General features: G+C 40.8%; 1 protein-coding gene across 1 annotated transcript; it reads left to right on the top strand.

The window, feature by feature from the left end:
• Nucleotides 1–8,909: 8,909 nt before the first annotated feature.
• LOC113149569 (terminal nucleotidyltransferase 5A-like) lies at nucleotides 8,910–14,455 on the top strand. The gene is made up of 2 exons (XM_026341775.2): nucleotides 8,910–10,040; nucleotides 10,956–14,455. The coding sequence occupies exons 1-2, from the start codon at nucleotides 9,615–9,617 to the stop codon at nucleotides 11,769–11,771; spliced, it is 1,242 nt and encodes a 413-aa protein (XP_026197560.1). The 5' UTR covers nucleotides 8,910–9,614; the 3' UTR covers nucleotides 11,772–14,455.
• The last annotated feature ends 13,030 nt before the right edge of the window (nucleotides 14,456–27,485 follow it).

The raw sequence follows: 27,485 nt of genomic DNA, 5'->3' as shown, positions 1-27,485 counted from the left end.
ATAAATCATCCACCCCTCTACTGTATGTTTTTCTCTCCTTTCTTCATCATCTTTGTCTCCGTCTGGATCCGTGTGTGAGGAAAAGATGGTCAGCTTTGATGCCAAGTCGCACAGCTCACAAACAACTCCAGTTACAGCCAGAGATTATGGACCTTTATCTCCCAATTTCTATGTGCAATGCCTCTGTCTTTGACCTCTGTACACCCTCACCTCTTTCTCTCTGCTGCTAAAGTTCAAATATCATTAGATATCAAAATGATTAAATTACAGATATTCAAACTCAGTATATAGATGTGACGATTATTTTCGACGATTATTATTTTTTATCAGTGCACATAATACAATAACAGAACTGTACTTATTAAAGAGATCCCGAAAAAAGACAGACAAGTGTCATTAAGTGCAGACTGCTGCATTGGTCTTTAGTAGATTAAGGGAAGGGGACAGGTAAGAAAAACAAAATGCGATGTTGTTTGTACTGCTGTACACAGATCCTTCAACTCAAGGTGCCTGGAGCTTTTTAGGGCAAATAATAATGAAGTGAAATGACATACAGCTGTGGATCTAAATCTTGCTTTTCACACACAAACCTCTTGCACGTTCCCATGATTGGGTTTCACAAACCCATCAGCCAACTGGCATGAAATTTTGATTTATTAAATTTGGAAGCAAAGTTATTCAGAGTGACCCAGACTCCCCCAAGTTAACGTGTTGTCGATTGCCTGACAAAGATGTGATCCAATCAGCTGTTGGAACAAAGGGTGAGTGTGGTGGTCCAGCTCAGCAAGTACAGGCCACATGCCGATGTCATCTATTTGTTATTGTTGGTGAAAGATATTCCACATGATGTAATTCCTGCCATTTATTATTCAGCACACATTCAACACTAATACACACACACACAGTCGTGATGTGTCTCCCTGCTCCAAACAGGAAAGGCTCTGATTAGAAACACACAGTGATTATCTCTGAGGCAACAGCGAAAAATTCAATCCAATAAAAACTTTTCATCAAAACACTGATCCACTTTCACAGTTACACAATTTAAAATTACACTCATGGAGTCACACATCAGAAACACACACACACACACACTCACGAACACTTTGAAATAATGACACAAACCTGCTGGCGTGTGAATCTGGAGAGACGTACGATGCTTTCTTTGCCAAATCTGACATTTGGTGTGTGGTAAAAGTTTGAAAAATGCAAGGATGGGGGCCACATACAAATTATACTGTTGTTTATTGATGATGTGGCTGCTGATAAAAGTATCAGGATGACGGCTCCAATCTACACTGCTGCAAAACATATTGGATGGTGTTTCATGCTGCAAATGGATAAAATCATACAGTTATACCACCCAAAAGTTTCTTGAGACAATAAAATCACATATTATCAGTCAGTCACCTGATTTCAACTAAACAGAGCCTGCTTTTATTTACTTATTACCATTTTCTGAAAGCAGAAAGACGGACAAACATGCAACAGCTAAAGTGTACAGATGCAAAGTTATAAAAATGGTGTCACTGTTCTGAAGCTGACCGTTATAAAGGTTATTAAACCTCCAACAGATCCTTCAGGTGTTTTAGATTTTCTTTTCTTTTCTTATATTATTTATTGTTTAAATTAATCATTTCCTTAAATGAAAGGCATGAGCAAAGGAAGACGCAGAGAAAACGTTGAGAAAGCTCAAAATGCAAAGCCCAGAGGAAGAACGGTCCTGTGTGACAAGTACATCATGGAAAGAAAGCATGTTCATGCAAGGTAAATAAAGAAAGCTGTGGGTGACATCAGGCTTGGATGGGAGCAGCTGGCTGGATGTTGCATGTGGCGGTGCTGACGTGGTCCCTTGAGTGCTTGAGTTAGCAGTTTTATTTCAAATTTCATTTCATTATTTATCCACCTCTGCTCCTAATGTTTTGTTTATGTTTTCTCCCTCCTCTTCGTCCCCACCCTTCTCTGATGTCCAACTCATCATCGCTCCATGCAGTCTTCACCCTCATCATCCAGAACCTCAATTATACACCAGAGGCTTTTTTTTTTCTCTTGTCATCTCTCATTCGCCCACCACTGTTGTGCTTGGTGGGAGTCGGAGAAGAAGACCTCACCCTATGTCACCGCTCATTGAGGCCAGAGACAGACCAGCAGAGGAGCAGAGCTCCACCCTAAACCTTTCATGATAGAGCATGAAATGCCAAATGACTGACCACGGTGCAAAATTACTGCCACATCACCTGCAGCTGCAGCTCACGCAGTGCTTCTCCAAACCAACCCAGGATGGATTTTCTTTAAGATCTTAGCAGTAAGATCCTCTTTGTTCCTCTGGAACACATCTCCATAAAACCCATCCATCACCTTATCTGAATTGTGAACTGTAAAAGTGAGCAAATTAATCACTATTTGCAAGAGGGTTAGACTCTTAAGCTTTTATTTCTTTTGCTATTTCAACATATTGTGTGACAGAGCAGGGGGAATATGTTCTCTCACGTGTTATGATAGCTAACAGTTTGCAGATGCATTTAGAGGAAGCACCGTGGAAACCTTATCTTCTTATTCTGTTTACACGAGCACACACAGATTTCAATTATCAGCCGCCAGAAAAGTTCTGTGAAAAGTGCATCCATAATTTGGCAGACGCCTAAAAGGAATTAGTTTCTACTTTAGCATCGCTTGTGGCCATAAATCACTCTGTAGTCAAAACAAAGCTGGGTCTAAGCATTCGCTTCTGCTGCACATGCAACCAGTCATTTGAGTCACCCGTCTCACAGACGAGCAACAGACAAAGTTGTGAGCCGTTGCTGTGGCTACAAAAATAATGCTGACAATAAACTCAACAATAAACGATGTGCAGCAAAAAGTAAAGTTTCATTGCTGGGAAGTTAATTTGGGAGGATTAGTCATGCAACCTGAATGACTCTCACACAGATTTCCCACAGCAGATAAAATATAACAAATGTCAGCATCATTATTTCTAAACGGATCAAGGGCTCAGTCTCACCCTTAATCATTCTACACATACAACACATATGTGCAGAGAGAAAGAAAGATCCACTTGGATTGAATGATTGACTTCAAGGTGGGGTTGATTTGATCAAATGCGTGTAATTAATTAGTGCATTTTAACCACTCAGCATTTAATACCAGAATGATAAGACACCATATTAAACGATAAAATGATCTATTGGCTCTGTGATGACACTGTTTACCCAACACAGCTGTACAAATACATGTGTCAACACTTCGGTGCAGTCTGAAGTGTGGGAAACGGAGAATAAGAGAGTCAAGTGCAAAGTGTGTTTAATATAAAAAGAGCACCACCTAGTGAAATGCAAAAAGATGTTTGAACAGAGGGCGTGAATGTAGAGCGGGCTCAGTGTGATATAGGCTGTTTGTAGGAATCCAGCAGATGGCAGTGCAGTACCTTTCTGCTCTGTGAGCTTGGCTGATGTTGATACTAATTAGGGGTTTTCCAGTTTCTCCATGAAACTGGAAGAGTCAAGTACAAGGAAGGAGGTGAAAGTAAATGGCCAGAAAACACTTGTGCTACAGCTGATTTTAATTTTACTCATCATTCTTATGTTGCGACTTCAGCAAAAGGCAGCAAACGGATCAGTGGCAGACTAGTAACCATGATTAAATGTCAACTTAAAGAAATAATGAAAGTGTCTTTGGTTTAAAGCGGTGGTTACAATATATTATAATGTCTAAAATCAAAGTTTTACATTATAATGTTGTGCAAAAATGACATTAACAAAGCTTAACCCAGTAAAGGGTAAGGTTAAGCCATTATTCTGTTGGTGTCATTTATCGTCTGTTTTTGTTCTTTAACCCAAAAATACATGAATTCCGCTTGTGCATGCTTGTGTCTATTTACATGGGATAGAGATCATCACAGACTATCAGTGTGGTCTTGACAGATCCAACCACAGTATCATACAGGAAGCTGAGTCACAGATAGAGAAATGCACTTCCTGTTTATTTTGTTACAGCAGTTTGCTGTCCCCATTCAGCAAAGTGGAACTGCCTGTTATAAAATTGGGAAAAATATGGGCTCTCGAGGACTGCGTTGAAAGACGGAGTTCAGTTCAGTTCACAGTGTGGTTTTAGACAAATAACATCCGCTTTGTTATTATTTGATGATAGATGGCTTGGGAATCTTGAGTTTGTGCCCTTTGCATTGTAAAATTTTGTTTGTGCGTGCTTCTGAGCACGCGCGCGTTTGAGCAATACATGTGTGACTCGCGTCGGAGCTCTTGTGTGCATGAAGTGTGGTTAGTCAACAATCTTGTATCTTGTTGAAGAGATATGAACTCTGTTACATCTTGCACAAGTTCAATCTAAAGATGGACACTGTTGGCAGTGGTGTGATGAAAGAAACGCATTCTGTCTTCATTTCGCCCGAGTGTTTGCGCAGTTTATTTCTGTCATTAAGAGCCACAAACGAAGCGCCTTCTAGGAGCAGTGTGGCTTACAGTGAAGGGCATGTCAGTGAATCTCATTAATGGCTGTGGAAGAGTTTAGTGGGGGCTTACACTACTCACATCACTCTTGATTGGGGTCAGCAAAGGTCTCTCACTGAGGTCAGAGTTAAAACTGATTGGAAATTCTGTTGAGGTTGGTCTTTGTCTGGAAACAGTGCCATTTCCTACATTTGCTACACGTTGCAATGTGCCTAACTGCAAAACACTTGAGCAATGAGCTGCATGAACAGGAAGGTTTGCGACTGCAGCGGATTCCTTACATGCACTGAAGAGTAAGTTCCTATTTTCACAGTATAATTGTCTGTTTCTGCTGATTCTGGTATAAAAAGTGGCTTACATGTGAACTCCAGGTTAAAACACAACCAAGCAAAACATGTTCAGGTGTTGGACTTCCCTGATAATAATAATATAAGCATGCAACTGGCATTGTAGCACAGTAGCAACCTTCTGTTTTCAATAAAGGAGGCAGATACAGGAAGATGGTGTTAGGCTAAGTCATAAAAGGAGCTAGGATGTTTAGGAGTTAGTGTAGGAGGGAAGACAAGGAGGAACTGTAGACATCTCAACCAGACATGTATCCAATTGTGCTAATGTTATTTTTTCTCTTGAAATAAAATGGTATAGTTCATGGAATCAAGCTCAACGTTAACTTCAAACACTTACACAAACAAAAAGAGACACAAATTTCCTCTCCTTGCCGCTCTAGACATGTAACAAGGTCCCTCACACCATCTCAAAAAGGAAGATCACAACACCAGATAGAAAACAGCCACAAACCATGCAGCCCTGTCATTTTGCATCACTTTTTGTTCATCCTCTTTGTGTTCAGTATTGTTTTGCATCTCTTTGTAGTTATTGTGTGTCTCTTGTGTCTTTTTATGGTCGTTTCACATCATCTTTGGAGACACGTTACATCGCTCTGTAGATGTACTGTGCCTCTTTCAGAAATATAGCTTGTATCTCCTTACCTACTTTTTGCATCGCTTTGTCAACATTTTAAATTTTAGTGGTTGTTAGCGTCTCTTTGTAGTTGTTTTGTTTCTCTTGGAGATTGTTTTGCATCACTGGCCAATTTTTTAAGATAGTTTGCATCTCCTTGTAGATGTTTTGTTTCGTGTGTTTAGTGTTTTGTTCTAGCTGCTATATATCATTTTGTTTTTGAGATATTATGCAGCTGAGGACCAAGGATCCATGACCTGATAGGCCCATTTACTAATCCATGTATTCACCTGCTATACATACCAAATTCAGCCTTAAGCAGTGGCTTACTCAGCCATCTAATGTTAACCTCTTCATTATTCTCTCTGGTCTTGGAGACTGCATAAACTCAAATTAGCTCGGCAATCACTTGTCTGTTAACTAATCTCCTGATAACGTTGGCTGAAGTCCACTAAGGTTAGTTAGGTTAAAGAGTCGCTTGGTTGGTTGGTTAACAGGTCGCTGCAGGCTGTTGATGACTGATCATTAGAATATTTATTCCAACTTCCAACTTATATCATTTTGAATAGAAATGCACTGAATCACCTGTTAGCAGCTATGTACAACAACCCAAATATAAACTAAATATAAGCTGAAGCCAGCGGAGGATGTGAAGGAGGTGATTTGACAATGCATTTGTCAAACTTATTGCTCCTTTTAAAATATTTTTTTTACTCCCAGACAGTAGAAAGGTTTGAGAGAAGAACTTTTTAGGAGGGCTAAGCTAAGTCTGCAGTTAGCACGGTGTCAAAGACTGATTTTTTTCCCACCAACGAAAACTCAGATCAGAGTATAAAAATAGTACAAAGTGTTAAGGAAGTGAGGTGGGAAAGGTAAGGAGGAACAGAGTGGAGGCACGTTCGGGTAACGGGCTCACTGTAATCCTTTAATGAACTTCCACGTGTAGGAATAGTGAAAAAGGAAATGGAAAAGAGGATGAGCAAAAAAGAGAAAAAGCAGCACAGGATGGACGAAGGGAATAAAGAAGTGAACTGAAAGAAGTGGGCACTCAGGGTGAAGGTGGGAGCCATCAGGTGGTTAGCACCTCAGGCAGCAGGCCTAAGGTGCTAACCACGTCACTCTTTTAGAATAAAGTTCATGGTTTCATTCCATTTTTAGGTACAAGGAACAATGGTCGCACATTCAGTTCAACAAAACAAAAACCTAATGCACAAAGTGAGATGGTGAAAAAACATGACTTGAATTCACATTAATGCTCACAAACATACACAATGCACGCATGGAAAGACACACGTAGACGCACACCAATTTGTTTTCATGTGTGGCAATCAGTTTGGCAGCCTGACAAGGGGTCTGTGTGAAATCCCCTCGCCAATCCTCTGATGTCGTCAGACATCGGAAACCAAGCCATGTCATCCACTTGACAAGTCAAAGGTCAAGTAAGTAGCAGCTTCATGGTAAGCATCCTCAGCACTAAGCCTGACATTGAGCCAGTTAGTGAATGGGAAAAGCGAGGAGTGTTACTGTACAGTAGCTCTACATTGTGACATATTACATTTCCTTTATTTATTGTAACACAGCCGTGATGTGGTTTCGGGTGCAGTTTACCCAGTGAAACACAGACAACGAGCAGGAACAAGAAGTGAAAAGAGTTCCCACGCACTTCCAGAGATAGTGAACTTACTTACAGTAAAGTTGACCTAAATGCTTTATTGCGAAATGACACAGCAGGTGCATCTACATGTGGTGTCTATGCCCTATGACTCAAATGCTTCACATTTACATTTTCTCCAGATAGACACACATTCAAACTAATATCCACACTCAACAGGCTTTGAAAATGTGAACTTAAAATGAAAATGTAGTTAAAATAATTTCGTTTTCGTGCAGTTTTGTCATTCCACCAGACCGTTGATGATCACGTTGATGTATTGCTTAGAAACCTTTTACAGCACAGAGCATGCTGTTATTAATGTCTTCGACATGACTTAAAATGGCATAAGAAGTGCATTATCTGCAAAAGGTGCGAGCGTGCACGTGCGCCTTCGTGCATGCCTGTGTTTCTCTGTGAATGTGTGTGTCACTACACATTTAGGGTAATCTGTGGTAAGCTGGTTTATGGGCTCGTCTGCAGTGACGCAGATATACGCGCCAAGCTCTACACTGATAGATTCTCCATGACAACTAACAAACGGAGACCATGCAGCCTGCGGTCCGCCTGCTGACAGCTTGCTGTACATTTTGCCAATGAGAAATCAGAAATCACAAACACACGTTGATTATGGATTCTTTTAAACATTTAACTCAAAATATATTTTATTAGATAGACTTTACAAAGCTGTAGCAAAACTGATGATAAGTCTTGTGGACGCTGACTTTGTAACTGTAATGCAAGACAGAAATGTTTTGTGTTTCTGATATTTGTAAAGCTGTAATCCTTACATGCACAGTATAGTGCGGTATAGTGTACAGTAGGCTAATATTTAACAGCTTATCCAGGTGATAAACAGTGAGTAGCAAAAGGATAGTTGGAAAATAAGCCGTACAGTGGCTCTTGAGAATCAGGGTTGGCCTCCATTGAGGTAGAAGTGCACGCTGGCACTGTTTCTCTGGGAGAATTGGAAGAACGACACAAGTGGGCGTTTTGGGAGTACAAGAAGTGAAAGAAGTGGACGATTGAACGGCAGGAACGCATTTTGTTTGTGGGGCAGTGTTCTATGGCAGGCCGTTTATATATTTAAGAGTTTTAAACTGAATATCCATGGTCACATTTAATATATCTACAATGTCATTTTGACCAGTTGAAATAATGCGAATAGGCCAAATTATGAGTCACGTTATCTGCAATTTCATTCTGACCAGTAAGAATGACATTTTAAGATATCTACACTTCCTTTTCTCTAGTCAGAATTCCTTTGTCGATATCAGAAATTATATCATCACTGTCATTGTGCTGATTTAGCATTTTTTAGACCAAAATAGTTCACATTACAGATAACTGCAATGTAAAACTGACTAGTAAAAACTGTCATTGAAGATATATATAAATACATTTTGACTATTCACAATTCCAGTTAAAGATATTAGTCTTGGACTTGAATGGGAAAACTTAAAATATCTACAGTTCAGTTTTGCTTCTCCGTAAAGTGAACTACAGATATCTGTAATTACATCATGACTAGTCACAATTCCAATTAAAGATATCTTCCATTGGGAACATTTTAAAGATATCCTAATTACCTTTTTTGATGTCTCAAAGTAAGACATTACTAGTCAAAAAGTCAATGACAGATATCTTTTAGACTTTAGTTTTCACCAGCCATGAATACATTGCAGATATCTGTAGTGTGAATCCTGTCTACCTTGGACATGTTAAATGCTCTTCTCACCTCTTGAGACGCCCATCCTCAAGCCTGTGTGGGAACTGTGGGCAGCTGAGGCAGCTATTTGTGGGAGTGGCTTGTCAGTCAAACCGACCCGCCCCGTTGCTTCTCACACGGGAATCGCACTGTTCACAACTTCACCAGCAGCTGTGGCGTGGGACCTTTGTGGAATCACACAGTACCAACGAGCGACAAGCGGCCAAAATGTAAAGGGTAGGCAGCCATGCACCACTTTATGAAAGTAGGTGTGCAGCTGCAACGTTAAAAAACGCTAAAACGACGCGTGCAGCTGTTGTTACGCAGCACAGACGCACAGCTATCTGTGCGTAAAAGTGAACCAAATAGGAGAGAAGTAAAACTTCTGTGGTGCATGAAATGTTTTCGATGCAATGGATACGTCAGTTTGCCTTTGGGACGTAACTAGAACTTGACACTGTGAGGAAGAATTATTTTCGACTTCACCAGCTGATGTCTTCCCAGAATTTGGTGACGGAGCCGGAGTGAAGCTAAGCGCGCAGCGGGGCGGCAGCTGCGGGACACTGACTGACCCTTACGGCTGGAAAGCTCATGAATTTAAACTCTCTGGCGTTTCCACTTCATGTAAGAAGTAGAACAGCTGTAACTCCACGCAAGTACTTGTTTCCACCATGCGTAGAGACGTTTTGCCGTTCAGCATTTTGTTATTATGACAGAGTTCAGCTCCGAGAAGTCAGTTCTCCAGAAAGTTGCAGCTAGCTGATTCCACTGCTCTAACAGGAGTAGGTGGAAAGTCTCTTCGTTTACATCCTACTGTCTACCTCGAACCAACATGGACGAGAACGTTGAATCCGCCGCGTCCGACAGTTGCTCGGCCGGAGAGAGCATCAACCTCAGCGTGCTCAACTGGGAGCAAGTGCAGCGGCTGGACGCCATCCTCACCAGCTCCATCCCCATTCACGGCCGCTGGAGCTTCCCTACTCTGGAGGTGAAACCGCGGGATATTGTCAAGGTGGTCCGGAGCCGCATGGAGGAGAAGCGGATACAAGTCCGGGAGGTGCGTCTGAACGGCTCCGCAGCCAGCTACGTCCTGCATGAGGACAGCGGTCTGGGATGGAAAGATCTGGACTTAATATTCTGCGCCGAGCTGAAAGGAGAGATGGAGTTTCAGATTGTGAAAGACATCGTTCTGGACTCTCTTCTGGACTTCTTGCCCGAGGGAGTAAATAAAGAAAAGATCACACCAGTGACTCTAAAGGTAGTGTATGGAAGTAGAACTCATGTACAGTATAGTCATCATATGATTTGCAAAATCAGGCTGGAAATTTTGTCTTAAACATTTCAGACTTTCAGAACAGCCAGGGAACTTTGCACAAGTGGTAGAATGTTTTCTTATTTCCTCTTTATCTTGGTTATTTGCGTTTCACACTCTATGCACACATTTTCTTTTTGCAAATACCCTTAGATTATAAAAACTAAATTGTGATGGGCCTGGATGCATCCAGCCAGCACAGAGATATATGCCTTCAAACTGTAGAGAGGTCAGCTTCCAGTTCAAAGAGGATTCTGTCTAATCCAGTTGCAGTCGGATCCACATTAATCAGTCGGCCCTCAGTTACCTAGATACTGAGGACTAGCCAGGCTACTAATGGGCCACCAACAGATGTGATCAGCAAAACATCATGACTCACAGACCCTATGATGATTTTTATCAGGCACAAATAGCACTAAGGTATGGTTGCTGACTAAGACTGGCTTTTTAACATTTTTTTAATCCGGAAGATCTGCATGCAAGATGTAGTCATAAAACTAAATAACTGTCTGATAGGCATGTCTAATATAATTTTTGGGGAGATAAGGCAGAAAGTGTTTGCGTTGGTGCAGGATCACAAGAAGTAAAAAAGAGGAGCAAGATCTGAACAGACAGCAGAAAAGACAGCAGGCCTATTAGAGTTTGGAATAAATGATTTTGGACCACTGTGACCAAAATTTGAATTGCTCTGTTTATGTTTTGTATATTGGATCATATATTTGTATGATGGTTTATGATCTCTGGTTACTTATATACTGTATATGCCTGTGTGCTCTGATTCCTCAGTATGGAGTTATATCTACCTGTCTTCAGTTTCAGTCTGCTAATGAAGCCAATTTTCCACTTGTGTCTTTTTTTTAGGAGGCCTACGTGCAAAAAATGGTGAAAGTTTGTAACGACTCAGACCGCTGGAGTCTCATCTCCCTCTCCAACAATCGTGGTAAAAACGTGGAGCTCAAGTTTGTGGATTCTCTTCGTCGGCAGTTTGAGTTCAGCGTGGACTCTTTCCAGATCCGCCTGGATTCACTTCTCCTCTTCTACGAATGCTCAGAGCACCCCATGGCCGCCACATTTCATCCCACAATCCTCGGGGAGAGTGTCTACGGCGACTTCCCCACCGCCCTGGATCACCTACGCAAGCGCCTCATATGCACAAGGAGCCCTGAGGAGATTCGAGGTGGGGGCTTGTTGAAGTACTGCCACCTGCTGGTGCGGGGCTTCCGCGCTGCTTCTGACCCCGAGATGAAATTGCTGCAGCGCTACATGTGCTCCCGCTTCTTCATAGACTTTTCAGATGTGAACGAGCAGAGGAGGAAGCTGGAGTCCTATCTGCAGAACCACTTTGTAGATCTGGAGGACAGGAAGTATGACTATCTGGCCACACTGTACAGTGTGGTGCAGGAGAGCACGGTGTGCCTGATGGGCCACGAGAGGCGCCAGGCGCTCAGCCTCATCTCTTCGCTGGCACTGCGGGTCCTGGCTGAGCAGAACGCAATCCCCAACGCTGCCAACGTTACATGCTTCTACCAGCCAGCTCCTTATGTCTCAGATGGCAACTTCAGTAACTATTACGTAGCACAAGTTCAACCCGTTTACTCCTGTCCTCCCTCGCCTCCTCAGCACTACATTCCTCCTCCGCAACACCCCATGTACGCCACCTGGTTGCCCTGTAATTAAGTCGTGTGTACATTCATGCACTTTTGCGTAACTGATGGAACTCATGCCCCATTAAAAGGGATGAATGGTGATCATTTTATGTCTTGCTTGAGATGGGAAATGGAGAGAAATGAGAGAAGTAACTACAGGAAAACATGCCAGAGAAGGGGCCCTGAGTCAGGGTGTCGCAGCATGAGAGCTGAGCACACAGGGAGAGAAGCTGACCCATCAGTTTTAACGTCCTTTCATCAGGAACAAGATCGATTTGGAGCGAACAACAAGTTGAGCTCAGCCTCAGAGTCGTCAATAGCCTAAATAAGATTATATTCCTACGTTGTGTGTTACGGCTCACAGGAACTCACTTTTCGAACGACCAACATGTATAATATCCACATTCCTGAACACTTTACAACCAGACACTCACATGGAGCCAAATTGAGTGACGGAGGACACACATGGCATCGTCAGATAACAGTGATCTTCTGACCATTTACATGTGCACTGTTGTGTGTGGGTGTTTGAGAGTGTGTGTGTGTGTGTGTGTGTATGTGTGTGTGTGTGGGGGGGGGGGGGGACTCCCTTTTCACAGAGAATGCAAAAAGAGGAACTTGACACTGTTTACAACTCCAAAGAGCTTCTTTGATACTCAAGTTTATCTGAACTCCGAGACAAAAAAGAAACAACAAAACAATGCATGCTTTTCTTTAAGTGCCTAGATAAAGCCTAACGGGAGGACATATTTCCATGATTCTTTATCATAGAGCTGTCTGTTGAGTTGTCTAATTGACATTTTTAAGGTGATAATGAATGTACTGATCAGAGAATGCTGAATAAGGTCTCTTACACTGAGGGAGGCATAGGACCAACAGATGTTTTTGACATGGTTAAGCTGAAGACTGCTTTTATCTGCAGTCCTGCTGGACGAACACATCCTGATTACTAAAGAGGAAGTAACAACATAATCTCATCATCAGTAGAGAAAGAGAGAGAGAGAGAGAGAGGTGGGGTGGTGATTGGATAAAAAATGCTTCTGCTTCTGCTTAGTAAAATAGATTCTGACAGATAAATCCACAGAGAAACAAGGAGGTTTAGCTGCAATATAGCAAATGAGATAATAATAAACAATGATAATCTGCTCTCATTTGCAGTTAATGTTGGATTTCAACATAGTTGGAGCTGTGCAGCTTAGCGTAACTACCAAAAAGATGTAAAAGATAAGACAATGGTCTTATCTTGTGTGGGGGTTAAAAGTGCTAAGAAAGGTGTTTGTAGAGAAGAAGTATGCAAGGGTTCTGTCCATAATGCATTACTAAACTCTGTTTCATCACATGTAGTTTTTGGAAAGCATTGCACAATTGATTTTAAAGTTGCAAACTGAAGTTTTCTGATAGACTTTGGCGTGTTTGCAAAGTAAAACGTGTAATAATAAATACACCTGAGAAACACAGCTGCCGTCCTTACTTAAAGCTGCCCTGTGGAGATGTCATAGAGATAAAAAGGTCTAAAAAAAAAAAAGAAAAGTGTTGAGTTCCCCTTTGTAAAACATTTCACATTGTTCACATCCATGCTTTCAGTTGTGCTGCATGCATGGTTGCATTGACGATAAAACACGGATCCACAGCTCCATAGCAGGGAACTTTTAAGTTTCAAATTCATATTAAACAGAAAGTAAATCTGATATAGTTAAAAATACATTTTAAAACAGGGATAACTCGTTATCAAAAAATAAAAGACACTGGAAAGTTTGAAAACAACTAAAATAGCATTACAAAATTTGTATATCTTATAAGATTGTTTATATTCGTATACTTATTTTTATCAAATCTTTAAAATTGACCATTGGTATCCAAAGGCATTTTGACATACTTTATGCACTGTAAAAGAAAATTATTTGCTTTTTGTGTGTAAGAGACAAACAAAAGACGGTTGTGGATGTGCATCTGGCGTCTGCAAATACCTGCGGTGTACAAACATAGTGGTAGACTCAGGGACTGTGCAGATACGTGAGAGGGAAAAGGTTCAAAGATGACGGGCACTCACTGATCATCGGCCAGTGTACAGTATCTCACCCTCTCAATTACGAAAACGAGTCCAAGTTTGAGATGTGTGGGAATTTGGCTGCATTAGCAGTTGACAGCTCCTCTTAGCTTGGACACGTCCCAAACGATGAGGAAATGATGTAAAACATATAAAGCGCAGATAAAGACCTGGGTATCTTAACAGCAATAAGGCAAGTTGGCTAACAGAATTAATGTTTTTGCAGCGATTTTGAGAATATCAGGTGTGAATTTCCAGCTTTTCAAGTGCAAGAGACTCAGCATATTTCTCTGAAACACGTTGTCAGATCTATTTTTCTATCAATCTCTATTTTTGTACAGTTTGTGTTTGGCTGATGTAGCAGGAGATTCAGAGCTGTGTTGTATAAGAGGATCTTTCGTGGTGTGTGTGACTTTGTGTTTTACTTTGGCAGATGAAGAGCAGTGCAGGTGGACTGCTGTGGCTGCATTCAAATCCACATGTAACCTGTACTCCCGATTCAACGTGTGTCGCGTGCTCTGAGCTGTTTCATATGGATTTCTGTTGCTTTAAAGAGATTGTTTCAGTTTTTAACTGCCGTCCTGTTTTGGGACATGAAAGTAATGATCTAATTGAATTGTGTTCAAGTTTATTGACTTGAGAATTAAAAGCAAAACCATCACTTATGAGTTGTTCTTTCCTTCTTTTTTTATCTTAGTTATGACTCACACTAACAGCCACAATAAATGAACAACCCTGGCATTTAGATTTGGTGCCGGGGCTTTGACTAACAGAGGGAATATCTTCATCAGGTCAATGTCCTAAGGTGCCCACACAATCCCAGCGGGCACAACTGTTGGTGCCACCAAGTGACAGCTGAACTTGACGGATTTCCCCGGCAAGAGACGTCACCGGTGAGCGGTAACAACTGTCAGCGGTCGTCATCAGGCCGTTTGCCAGGGCTCATTAGCTGGGAGTGTATTCGCAACAGCAGGAAGATCATACACTTGCACAGACCTTACTACCGGCAGAGCCTTAGTCTCCAGGGACACATGGTAACTGACTGAGTAGATTGGCTCCAGGTCTGCATCACTCTAATGCCTGCAGGCCGCAGCCTCCAGATGTCAGCTTCCCTGCCGAGTCTTTCATCACATTTTACTTCATTCTGCCTCTTTATTAAACTGCTTTCTTCTACTAACTAACTTTTTCCTTAGACTGAAACATTGCTTTTAATACACTTCTGATGCGTGCACTTCAGTTGTCTCTTGTATCTGTTTTCCTACCGTCTCACTTGAGTACACAGCTTCTTGCCATCTACCATAAGCCCTCACTCGTTTTACTTCATTTTTGTCTGAATGGATTTAATAAAGAATTTAAGCAGAGACAGATGAACTATGGAGAGACGAACCAGACCAATGTTATCCCCTGTTAAGAGGGAGAGAGTGGATGCTAAATATAGGACCCTCTCTCAGCCACTGTAAGGACATTAGCCCATCTTCAGAAAGCTGATTAACCTCCCTCCATAAGCATGTGCTTGGTGCTCTGGTGTGGTTACTGCAGAGAGATTTATCAGCTATTGTACTGTAACACATACCTCAAGTATTTCCCCCCTGTCTTTTAAGTTACTCTCTCTGGAAAGGACAAAAAAAAATCTGTCCACTTCCTTATTAAGAGCTCAAGGGGAACTGAGAACAGGGGATTGATGTGCTGGTGTGTTACACAACTAGGAAAAAAGCTAAACCAATAACACAGGCGGCTTAGGAGGTGTGTTACTATGGTGCTTTAAAGTAATGTAACGTCTCCATATGTGGGCCGTGCCAAGGAAGTGTGTCACTGCAGTTTTGTGAAACTCAGATTGAGCATTTCATAGGAATCTGAGAACTGCACCATCTATCAGGGCGTCCGGTTTTACTTTAATGTTTGTCCAGATTATGAGAATGTTAAACATGACTCATGTTTGTGTTTCTTTCTAGGAAGCGCAGTAGTGTGCCTGGAAACACACCAGTAATTTGTGTGGACTCTTCTCTCACAGGTTCTGATTGGCAGGTTTTGATACCTCTGGACAGAGCCCGACTGGCGGTTTCCAGTCTCTACTTTAAGCTTAGTATAATGTGCTGTAATTCACAGCAATATGGCTAAAGCATCATCTCCCAAAACATCTGAATTTTCCTCTGTGGAGTCGTAACACAAAGTGTCTTTATTCTATAGTTTGGGACTGCAGCCAGTGTAGTTGCTGTGTTAAGTACTCACACACACACCCTTTGTTTTTTATTTTTATTTTACAACATTGCAAATTTAATCTTAAATGAAATAAACTGCCATTTTACTATAAATGTACACTCAGTGAAGAAAATACTGTAATTTGAGCCAAATGTCTGACCTACAAAGGTCGCCGCACCTTTAATTCGGTGTTGTCTATACTTTAAGTGTCTCTGGCAGCAATTACAGGTTTGAATAGTCTTGGGTAAGTCTCCACAGGCTTTGCACACCTGAAAATGGCCAGTTTAACCCTTTATTCCTGGCTGATCTTCTCAAGTCCTGTCTGATTGGATGGGACGTATCTGTATACTGCCATCTACAGGTCTCTCATACGTTCCATGGGTTTTGCTGCTTCGGTGTTGACTTAACTGTATGCTTTGGATCAAAGTCATACTAAAAGTTTAAGTGTCACCCCAAACTCAGATTTCATGCACTCTGGATGAAGTTTTCCTCAACGACTTAGTCAGGATTAGTATTAGTCAGATGATGGTCAGTGCCCGATGTTCACCAGGCACAGTGCTTACTTGTGTTGTGCCTGCAGAGTTTCATTTTGTTCCAGAGAATCTTTTTTCTTCTTTCTCTCAGAGTCATTCAAATCATGTTTGTTGACCTTCAAATGGGCTGTGGCTCATGATTAATCATTCTATCATCAAGGACTAATTGATGTGTTACTGAAATGTTTGCCCTTCTGCCAGGTTTTCCCATCTCTACAAAGGACTTCTGATGCTCTGTTGTAGTGACTGTTGGGTTCCTGGTTACCTCCCTGACCAAGGCCCTTCTTGTCTGGTTATGACTAGCCATGACTAGTTAGAGTTCTGGTGAGTCCAGACGTCTTCTTCTGTTTCACAATTGGCTTATAAAAACCTTATATAAACAGGTGTATGCCTGGAAGAAAATTAAATCAAACAGGATGTGGCTCCTTTACAGTTTATGATTTTTAATACATTTTTCTCCACAGAGAAAAGAAAGAGGAAAGAAATTAAAAATATGTGTTCACTTTGTCATCATGTGTTGTTATGTATAGACTAAAATGGCAAAGACACAGTAATATGTGCAAAACGTGAAGGGGTGTGAAACCTTAAAGAAGCAACAGTATGTATGTAAATGAAAATGATGGGAAGGCCACATGTGTTTAAAAACTCAAAGCTATGGATCGCTTTCAAAGATGAAACTTATGTTTAGCAAAGTACCGCAGCTATTACTTTAAGAACCATCAAAGAAATATGAAGGGAAAAAGATTCCTTTGTGATTTATCTTTTCAAAGAAGTGCTGACAGATTTATTTACAGATTTAGCTATTACTTATAGGCCAGGAGGATATTATATTACCACACTGTTTTGTTTTAGCTTTTTGGGCATTTGTTCAGACTAGAGACACAAAAACAGGCACCACCATAGTCATCCCCATTCTGTTGAATAGGCTTAGGGTTAATTCATGAGAAAGATAGTATATTTAAAGTTAGATCGTTGGTTAAAATGTAAGTGTTCAGAAGAAATGTTTTTCTAAATCCAATGATAATCATATTTGTAAGGGCCACCATGAAGCAGCCTTTCTCTAATCTAACAGAAGACAGATGGTGCTGAAGGAATTGTGGTGTGAAAAACGAGACGGCCAAAGTGCTAAAGTGGACCACAAACGAAGCTCAGTCAAATTGAAAACACTTTTTTAAATTCACATTGTTCAGTTTTTACTTTGAAAATAATCTTATATTGATGTTAAATCAAATTATTTAGCCGGGCGTTAGAATATTCCTGCGGCATGAGGTACTTTCATCATGCAGTGTTTTAACGAACTAAACCTCTCCTTTCTCACAGTTCTAGTCTCAGGCTCATGTGTGGGTATTTTCATAGGCTAACGTCACATGGAGTCACATCACTGTTACCATCTTTAAGTGATTTGGGCTTCACAACAACAGGAAATGAATAACACTGAAAGGTCAGTTAGCTGCTTGTAAAGCATTGGAATTATGAGTGCATTGCTGACAAGAGGTCCGTGAAGACAACTTAATTTAGCTTGACTCTAATTTTGAAGCAGCAGGTAGTTCAGCTGCAAGTTTTAAAAGACATAAACAGAGAATAACACACATGATAATTGCGTTTTCTTGGACCACTGAGTGACACAGGAAATGTTAACACCTCTTGATTGTCAATAAGATTTGATCATGTGAAGAAAACACACACACACACATACTCATGTTGGTGATGAACCAGTTAAAGCAGCAGAAGGACCAAGAGTCCATCCAGCTCAGCCCGGCAGGGTCAGAGGTCACCGAGTAAATCAAACAACAGCCAGACGAGACTGTGAGAAACAACGATGTGTGTGTCTGTGTGTGTGAAAGAGAGCAAAGACAGAGTGAGATAGGCAGAGGAGCGCGTGTGTGGCCATGCATGTCCACATTTGTGTATTTGTGTTACAGTGTCTCGTTTTTATTGAGTTGCATCTGTGGCTGATGTTGCATTTAGAGATTATTAATAGTAGACATAAACAAAACTGGATTCTCTTGATTATTAGGCAACATGATGATAATAATAATAATAATAATAATAATTCATACTTGTGGAATAAACCAATCACAATGAGGGGTTTTCTTGACAGCAGATACTAAACAACTGGCTGGAGCAATAAATCAGATTCATCCCTAATCTTATGTGTTTATGCGTAATAGTGTAAATAGTTAGGCCAGCTGGACCTGGAGCAAGGCTGGAGCTGGAATACAGACCAGCAAGTAGCACTGTAGAAAGCAGCTGCTAAAATGGCTGGAGATATAGATTGATAATTGACATGCAGCAGTAAAAATATTGCCATGTTCTAGCAGCAGGAACAGGATGTCACTCAGTGATCAATCCATATATAGATCTGCAATGTCTCTCATCCAGTATGTCTGCATGTTTCAAATTCATATAGTTTAAGACTGTTATTTGTTCAGTATTTTGATCCATGCTAGAAGTGCTTTGCATGATAACATGCTCACACTGACAGTGCTAAGCAGCTCGTGTTAAACTTAGAACTTAAAATTAGGTTGGGACATCTTTAGGTGTGCAGGTATTTGCTCACACATCAAAGTCCTGGACAAATAAAACATGTAACCCAGTGATGGTGAGTGCTAAAAGGAAGCAAAGTCATTTCAATTACATTGTGACTGACACTGAAAATATGCTGTATTCAGCATATTAACCCAACACCTCCCAGCAGCCTAGGATTTGAGTTAAGTTAATACAAATAGACTGCACAGACTCTTCATCAGGAGTACCGTTCTAAGAAGTGTATCTGTCAGAGAGATAGCAAAATTTAACATGAGCAACAACTATTCTTATTTGATAAGCCAGAAGAGGTTTGCATCCACTTTCCTGCAAACGTTGCTCTCTAACACACACACACACACACATTAATTTACACACATGCACCCAACCCACACAATCCCAATCAGCTGCATTATCAATTACTCTAAGTTAATTATGACTGTAAATGTTTTAGCTACAAAACACACAAAATACGATGCTTCATGTCGTGATTATCATCATCATTAACTAAAATGTGATAAAAAACAAACATGTTTGCTGTTATCACCAGTGCAGCCAGTGCTTATCACGCCATGCCATTTGTCTTGGCCCCAGAGTCTGATCATTAAAACATCACTAAATAATGCTTTCCTTGGAGCAGTACACTGACTGCAGTACACCCAGGCCTTAAAGTGCACGAATGTGTGTGTGTGTGTGAGCTTTTAGAGAAAAGACAAATGTGCTTGCAGTCACAGAAAACTGTGCCAATGCTTGCTTTTATTTGTATTAAGTTACATTAAACTATTTATCTTGACGAGTGGCATTAGGATAAAGATTAACAGTAAAAGACGAGTCAAGCGGTGCGATTTCGGTGAAGAGATAAGAGGTCAAACCAGGCAGCGCAGTCCTTGCAAGTATAAAGATCCAGAGATGTGTGTTTGCCTGCGTATGTGCACGTGTGCGCACATCTGCCTGTTTCTGTTTACAGCACCCAAGGAGGTAGTGAAAAGCTGTGATGGATTCGTCCCAGATGGTGAGGCAGCAGAAACCGTGAGCAAGCCTGAGAAAATATCTGTTTGGTATCTGACTACAGTTACCTGGATCTGCGTGTTGGTGCGAGCTGTGTGGGGATTAGTCATACCTTGATTTAGTGTGTTAATCCAGGCCAAATGTAAAACAAAAACACTTTGTGTGGGGATACTTCATTTACGCAAATGATTTTAAATGGAATGTCACAAACGGTTTCCATTGTTGAAGACGTGCAACGTGATGTTAAATGGAAAATGGCCTTCTTTAAGGCTACATGAATATTTTGAGTATGTCATCAAATATGCTAATTGTTATCTATAGCAATTGTAGCCTAAAACACTAACTTGCACTTTTCGCCTTCACTGAAATAACAGTAATCTGTAATAGGCATCTATTTTCAGCTTGATGAAGCGTTCATTTGGAGCTAAATTTAAATCACCAAGGTGCTAATTTGTGTAAGTTTCTGTTTGTGTGTCTGCTTCTTACTATTTGACCTTGTGTGTGTGTGTGTGTGTGTGTATCTTTGTATTAATATGTGCTTCTGGCTGTGTATGTAGGGCGTAGAAATGTTATGCACTCCTCACATCCTGGTAAAAGCCTTATTGCTTTCCTCTCGTCTCTGTTCCGGCCTCCTGCTAACACGCCTGCTCTTACCTGGGCTGTAATGATAGTCATTATCACATTGCAATAGCAAACACACCTGCCAGCTCGCTGCTCGTGCCAAAAACACACCTGCATGTGGTTAAGTACAGGTCTGCCACCATATGGGGAAACAGAAAGTTATAACGGGCCTAAAGAAACATTTAGTATTTAGATTTATAGCATCGTATATCATCAGATCTATAACACTGACTATAAGTGTTATCACTTCCTGAAAGCTCTTTGATTTGACTGTTTTTCCCTCTTTGTAGAAGAAACTGCTTTTACAAGGGGAAAATGTTTTAGTGGCTCTATTTTCTGTGTTGAAAGACTCTTGTGTAATTAATCACAGAAACTGTCTTAGTCACAGCTTGTCTCCAAACCATTTCGTGGAGTTATGCATTATTAGTTCTGCTGGTCAGAAAAACACAAGCAGACCATGCTAAGTCTGCAGACTCTGGGTTTATTGAATCCAGTTTCACAGCAATGTTCCCAGCCCGAGAAAACCAAAACAAACTTATCCAAAGCTACACAGTTTGACATGGCTGCTCATTTTTCATTAAATTCAGTTGTGGTAGTGATACGACATCTGCCAAAGACATATTAATAATACAGATACAAACAATTTACTAGAGACATTTAGAGGATAGATTTTCTGTAATTTATGAGTTCATCTAGTGAGTTTTCTGCAATAAACCAGTGAAACCTTCATGAACTTTACAAACAAGTCTTTGGGGCCTAAAAATAAAACCCTAGACATGTTTGTTTGCATATTTATGTAAAGGCTTTGCTGTTGGATGGACTAGTGCAGAAATAGACCGATGGACCCTCTTATCAGATAATCCTGCTTCTCCACTTGGATCCAGCTGCTTGAATGACTCATAAATCTATACATTTTTCCAGATGTGCAGCAACATAGATATGATTTGAAATGTTTCGCAACCATCAAAGGATGTCATAAAACACAGATGACATCATTCGTTGTTGCCTTCCAATACAACCCAGTGACCATCACAAAAATGATTGATTAGCGATTTTCTAATTTCAAACCATCCCTCTGGTTAAGGTTTGGTCTGGCAACAAATGCTGTTGGGTAAAAGTCAAGGAGTGACCATCGCCATAGACAGAAGAAAACAATATTGCCTGATGGAATAGCAGGTTTTGTTCACCCAACCATGAACTTTTGGTCAAACATTCATGTTCCCCAGGCGATGAATCCCAACTCAAGTGGCACAACAAGGTGGACATTTTGGGATTTTGTGAAATTACAGATACCTGTGGAGCCCGAGGTGATGTAGGGGAGGTGGCACGGAGAGAGCGAGATCAACATATTCCAACCCTGGCTGTGGGTAATTAAGGAAGTTAGGAAGATTTAACAGAATAACAAGAAGGAAAAAAAAAAAATTGCATTTCTAATTTCCATTCTGTTGATGTATTAGCATGTGGAATATCTCAGCACCATATTTACACTTTTACAAATTAGGCAAATACCCTAACTTAGCTTTCTATTTATGAATAGGAACATCATCACCAACTTAAGATAATCACTTTGTTTGCTGTGCAAACACAGCAAGGAGCATGCACATGCAGCAGGAGCAACGTGAGCACACACAGCTCACCAGCACCCACAGACACGATCATGCACACTGCATGCTTTCCATGTATGCTGGTTAGCAAATGGGAAGTACATCCACCTCTGTTTTCTTTAGCAGAAGATCAACCTTACTGAAATTACGTCTTCCACTTAATGGTAGACTAGCATGAGTATTAGACTTTACTTGATTCAGTATATTTATTATTCTAAATGTTTCCCATCATTCTCAGGTAGGCTCATTATTCCAAATCACCATCCAGTCATCCCAAATGATTTCTACAACAGTCTAAATTCATAAAGTTTGTGAGACTGTCCATGGTGCCAGTATCAACATTTCCTGACTGACCTGTCAGACAAACCAGTGGTTCCAACCCAACCATTACCAATCTGCACAAAAGTTATGTATTTTTCCAGTTGTCTACTCAGATGTTTGCTTGTATTCAGTTCCGCTCTTGGCCCCGATTTGGAAAACAGATGTAGGTGGTTGTTTGCAGAACATTTAAACAGAACATTTAATTAAAGCAAAATCTTAAAAAACAGAGGGAATAATTGTATAGTAATGTGCATTTTAATTGCAGTTAAGCAAATCATAACCACGGTGTGACCACAATGGTCAGATGATATCCACTCAGCTGTGGCCTGCAAGCTGAGGTCACCAAAATGTTTGTATTTTTGTGAACAAACAGGAAAAATTTCACAGACTGTGAAAAAATAAAGTCTCCTCTTTTTCTTTTACAGTCACATTTTCTCCATTTGTTTTACCCCCTTTTTTTAATGATTATTTTTGCTACTTTCCTTCTATATATAACTCATTTGGTGTTTCTGTTTTTCTCCTGCTTTCTGCCTGGTCTCCTTGCTGTTATTCAGTGGGTGGTTATGGCTGATCACGGATAATTTTCAGATCTACAGCAGTATGTTATTTTTTTTGCTTTGTTTTGGCGTGTGTATTTATTTTCTTACAAACATGTGGTATGAATGCCTCTGAAAGAACGAATTGTTTGTTATCACTGTGCTCATCAAGCGTTCCCTCCCATAAACCGGCCTGCTTGTGTTCAGTGGTTCATACCTGTCGGAAGGTAGATGTCAAGCTGAAATTCCTGTGTGTATTTTTAATGTCCTTCTCCAGACATTATACTCTAAGTGATAACGGGCTAGATTTATTGATTTCAAGATTATTATTGCACATTTTTCACAATCCATTGTCTCTCTTATTGGTGGACAAAGTCCTTTCTGGTTCCCAGCGGCTGATAGAGCCTTTAAAGATGGAGGCATCCAGTGTCAGTGAAGGTGAAGTCCAGAAGCTAAAGTCACTGATCCTCTTGTGTTTGGAACAACAGATTTATGGCCTTCTCATGTGGGCTCACAACTGCCGCCAAGGGCTTTAAGGTCAAAGGTCAGTGGTAAGGATAGAAGAAAGAGAGGCAGGCTGCTGATAGGAGAGTGTGAAGAAAAAAGCCAAGTGTCAGCAAAAAACTGCAGAGCTGAACAAACACTTGATTCTTTCATGTCTGGGTCCCTCTTATGTCCTGATTGATGATGTGAGCTGATTATTTGTCATGTCAAAGTCGGGCAATTCAGAGTGATGATCTGGAGAAGCTGGGCCCGAAACACTATGGGAAAGTCATTCTGACGTGCAAAGACACACACACTTCGAAGTATTCTCTCATCTCATGCTAGAGCTATGTTTACTCGTGAGCCCAACCATCTTTCACATCCTCTGAAACCTGTTCCATCCATCTGCTCCGTGACCTCACTTTAACCTGCCCCCCTCCCACACATACACACACACACACACTTTTTGCTGGCAGGTCGAGAAAATGACCCTTGGAGATATGACAGAAATCCTACAGAGGGTCTCATCAGGGTTTGCTCACATCACTCCCCGTCACCATAGCGACAACACACAGGGTTATGTAAAACACTTCTTACATTGTCTTTTATTAGACATAAATACTACGACTACTGAGCGCTACACATTAATATATGGAAAATACTGTTTGTATGTTCTTTTGCACCTTCATGCATGCACTCACTCTGAATCTTTGTAGTTTCCTAACGACGTACTTTTTCAAATGTAGCTGGAGGTAGTGTTAACATACCATGTATGCTCTTTTTCAAAACGTCACACTTTTTTCAATTTTAAATGCATAACTGAGGGTTGACATAGAATTTTGTAATTTTATTTCTCTATTGTTCTCTACTGGGGAGAGTTTATTTGCACAGCAAAATGTGTGGTCCAAACTTCTGTAGCAGGACGCATGTGCATTTGCGGCAACAATGCAAAACCTGCTCCAAAACCATCATCAGTTTTATTTGCAAAATGTCCAGTGTTAATAAACGGTTTGTGACAGTAAATAGTGCTGGCAAGGCAATGTTGATGTATTGATAAATGATACACACCACATATAATTTCATTCATGGCACCTTTAGGATTTGGCCTGTTTGTGGGGACAAATTTAACAGTAGGATTTTTGTATAGCCATTTCACTTTTCCTGGAGTTATTAGGCTATTTTACGAGTCACATGACTAGAATGGGACCAGGGAGACGTACAAAAATACTTGCTTGGTTCTTGTGTTTACAGCTGTGTTACATAACTTGCATAGAGCTCCAAACAGGCTTAAGAGGCGTGGCAGCAGCACCTACTGTAAGTGGGACCTGAGAGTTCCTAATATGAACTGTGCAGTGTAGTGGTAAATAAGTGGTTTATGGGTGTGGAGGTGTTGTAAACACTGCCACTTTTACCACACACTTTTACACTGCCCATTCAAGGCGGGATCATTGTGCCAGTTTGCCACCTTGTTGTCACATTTTTTGTTTTCGTTTGAGCAATGTGTTGGAACGATCAGACAACACAGTACACTGGAGAAATGAGGAGACTGCTACAAGAACCAGGTCCATGCTGTGTTTAACCTTGCCCTAATCCTAAAAGCTAGAGATATATGTCACAGGGGTCATCAAGTAACCCCTTGTGTTATAAACAGACTGCTTTCTGGAAACTGAATCTGTGTTCATAATCATACAGATGCAGTAAATGTGCAAAACAAACACATTTTGCAATCATACTAGAGAAACACTAACCTAAAATGAATAAAGCTTATTTAACCAGCCCTGTTTGTACCATAAACTCATTCTCTGGACCGAAAGCTGCAGTCTAATCACTTTCATATTAGTCAAAAAAAAAAGAAAAGAAACACTAATCCGATTAAGAGCAGAGAAACAGCCAAATTCCTGACCTTCTCTGACCATAACCCATGTTTGTCTGCAGTCACTTGTGTAAGGGCAGCTGTTTCACATTGATGTGGTCATAGACAGTGGAAAAATGAGAAGAGAGAAGAATCTTTAAACCTGGGGACAAGTCTTGGATCCCTGTTGTAGTGGGTCACTCTGTGGATGTATGTTCGCGTGCACATGTGCATGGGTGGTTGTGTGTGTGTGTGTGTGTGTGCACAATCTAATAAAAAAAAACAAAAAAACATCCCGTCTGCTTCTCTCAGCCATCTGAGCGCAGCTGGTGAGCAGACATCTGAAGACAGAGAAGGGGACAAATAAACGTTAGACAGAGAGCGAAAGAGAGAGGAGGGGGTGATATCGAGGGCAAAGGTAATTCTGGGTGAGACAGGCTGAACTTATAGAGAGAAACGATACGACATATGTCAAAATGGATACAGCTGCGCTCGAGTGTTTGGCTTCCTTTCTTCCCTTGGTGACATGATTATTATTTAAAGACTTAGCGCTTAAAGAGTGGTATATTTTCTGCTTATTTTGCTCACTTCCTCTCAGTCTGCCGGGATTAGGATGAAGTAGATACTCAGGTTTTGAGGAGTTTTACAGTAGCATTTTCCTGGAACACTGTTCAGTTCTAGTTTGCTTACTTGAGATGCAACCAACCAATGAAAAACTGTTTTTGCATTTCTTTGTCTTTCTCTTTCACTCTGTCTTTCTTTTTATTTATGCATGCATGTTATTTAATAAGAGAATAAAGTGAGTACTGACTGTAGCCTAATTTCTCAACAATCAATCCCAGAGATATTAAGATGCAACAGGAGGAAGTTCTTCTGAAGTCAAGCCCAAAAGCCACTGTGCACAGATAACACACAAACCTCCACCAATGAAAAGCTGCAGGCTATTGTGGGTTTGTTATGTGCACGCTGTGTAGCTCCTGCCACGGAAAACTCTTTCAGAAGTACAAAAATACAGAAAGAAAAGGAAATAAGCTCCTGTCTTGAGTTAACTGATTACTGTCCTACAGCACAAGGGTTGAGCTCATCAGAGAGGGGAGGGATAGAGACAAGCAGGTCTTACCTCCCAGAGAAGGTGACCTTATTTATCTGACTAGAATATAAAAGACAACTCATGGTCTGAATGATGAGTTTTTTCATTTTATGTCTAAAGGAGTAAAAACAACATCTATCTGAAACAATAAGGCTCTGAAATCATCATCAATCAACAATGCAAATAGTAAAACTTATATTGCGTGAAGAACATTCTTGTTTATAGTATGTTGTGAGGCTGAATCCAGTTGTGCGCTTCTTGTTTGCTGCCATTTGCTTTATGAGCTGTGACTGAAATCAAATAAAATGGCCCAGTGAAGACCATTAAGAAAGTCAGTTCAGACATCGTCCTCCCACTCCCTGTCCACACACACACACACACACACACACACGATGTTTCACTACAGCAATGCCATTAACCAGGTGATCAAGGCTTGGCTGATTTGATTGGAGTGACTCTTCTTCCAGGTTCTCTCATTGATGTCTGCACAGAACGTCTGAAGCTCTGTAAGAGTGGCTTTTAGCTTCTCGTCACCTCCCTGAACATGGCCCTTCATCCCTGGTCCTCTTCTTCTTGTTACTCAGACAACCAACTCCTAAGAATCTTGGTGGTTTTAAACTTTCAACTATTTCCAACCCTGTCTCCTCAAAACGATGTTCTCATACAACTAAACTGCAACCACGATTATGTTTTTAAATCGAATAAAATCATATGATAATTGTGTTGTGATGCAACATATTTTTTGAATGAATGAAGTGGGACATTGATGGAAAGTGAGTTGCAGCGTGGTGTTTTTGGGGTGGATGGACTTATAATGTGCAGGACTGACTAAGCTGTGGGTTGAGTTTAGGCAAGAAAAGTATTTTGGTTTGGGTTAGAGGAAAATCCTGTTCTGGTTTAAATTGTAATACAGAGTGACTGTCAG

The sequence above is a fragment of the Anabas testudineus genome, chromosome 24 (assembly GCF_900324465.2).
Source record: "Anabas testudineus chromosome 24, fAnaTes1.2, whole genome shotgun sequence".
Lineage (NCBI taxonomy): Eukaryota > Metazoa > Chordata > Actinopteri > Anabantiformes > Anabantidae > Anabas > Anabas testudineus.
Note: the sequence above shows the minus strand (reverse complement) of the source record. Positions and strands in the feature narration are given on the sequence as shown.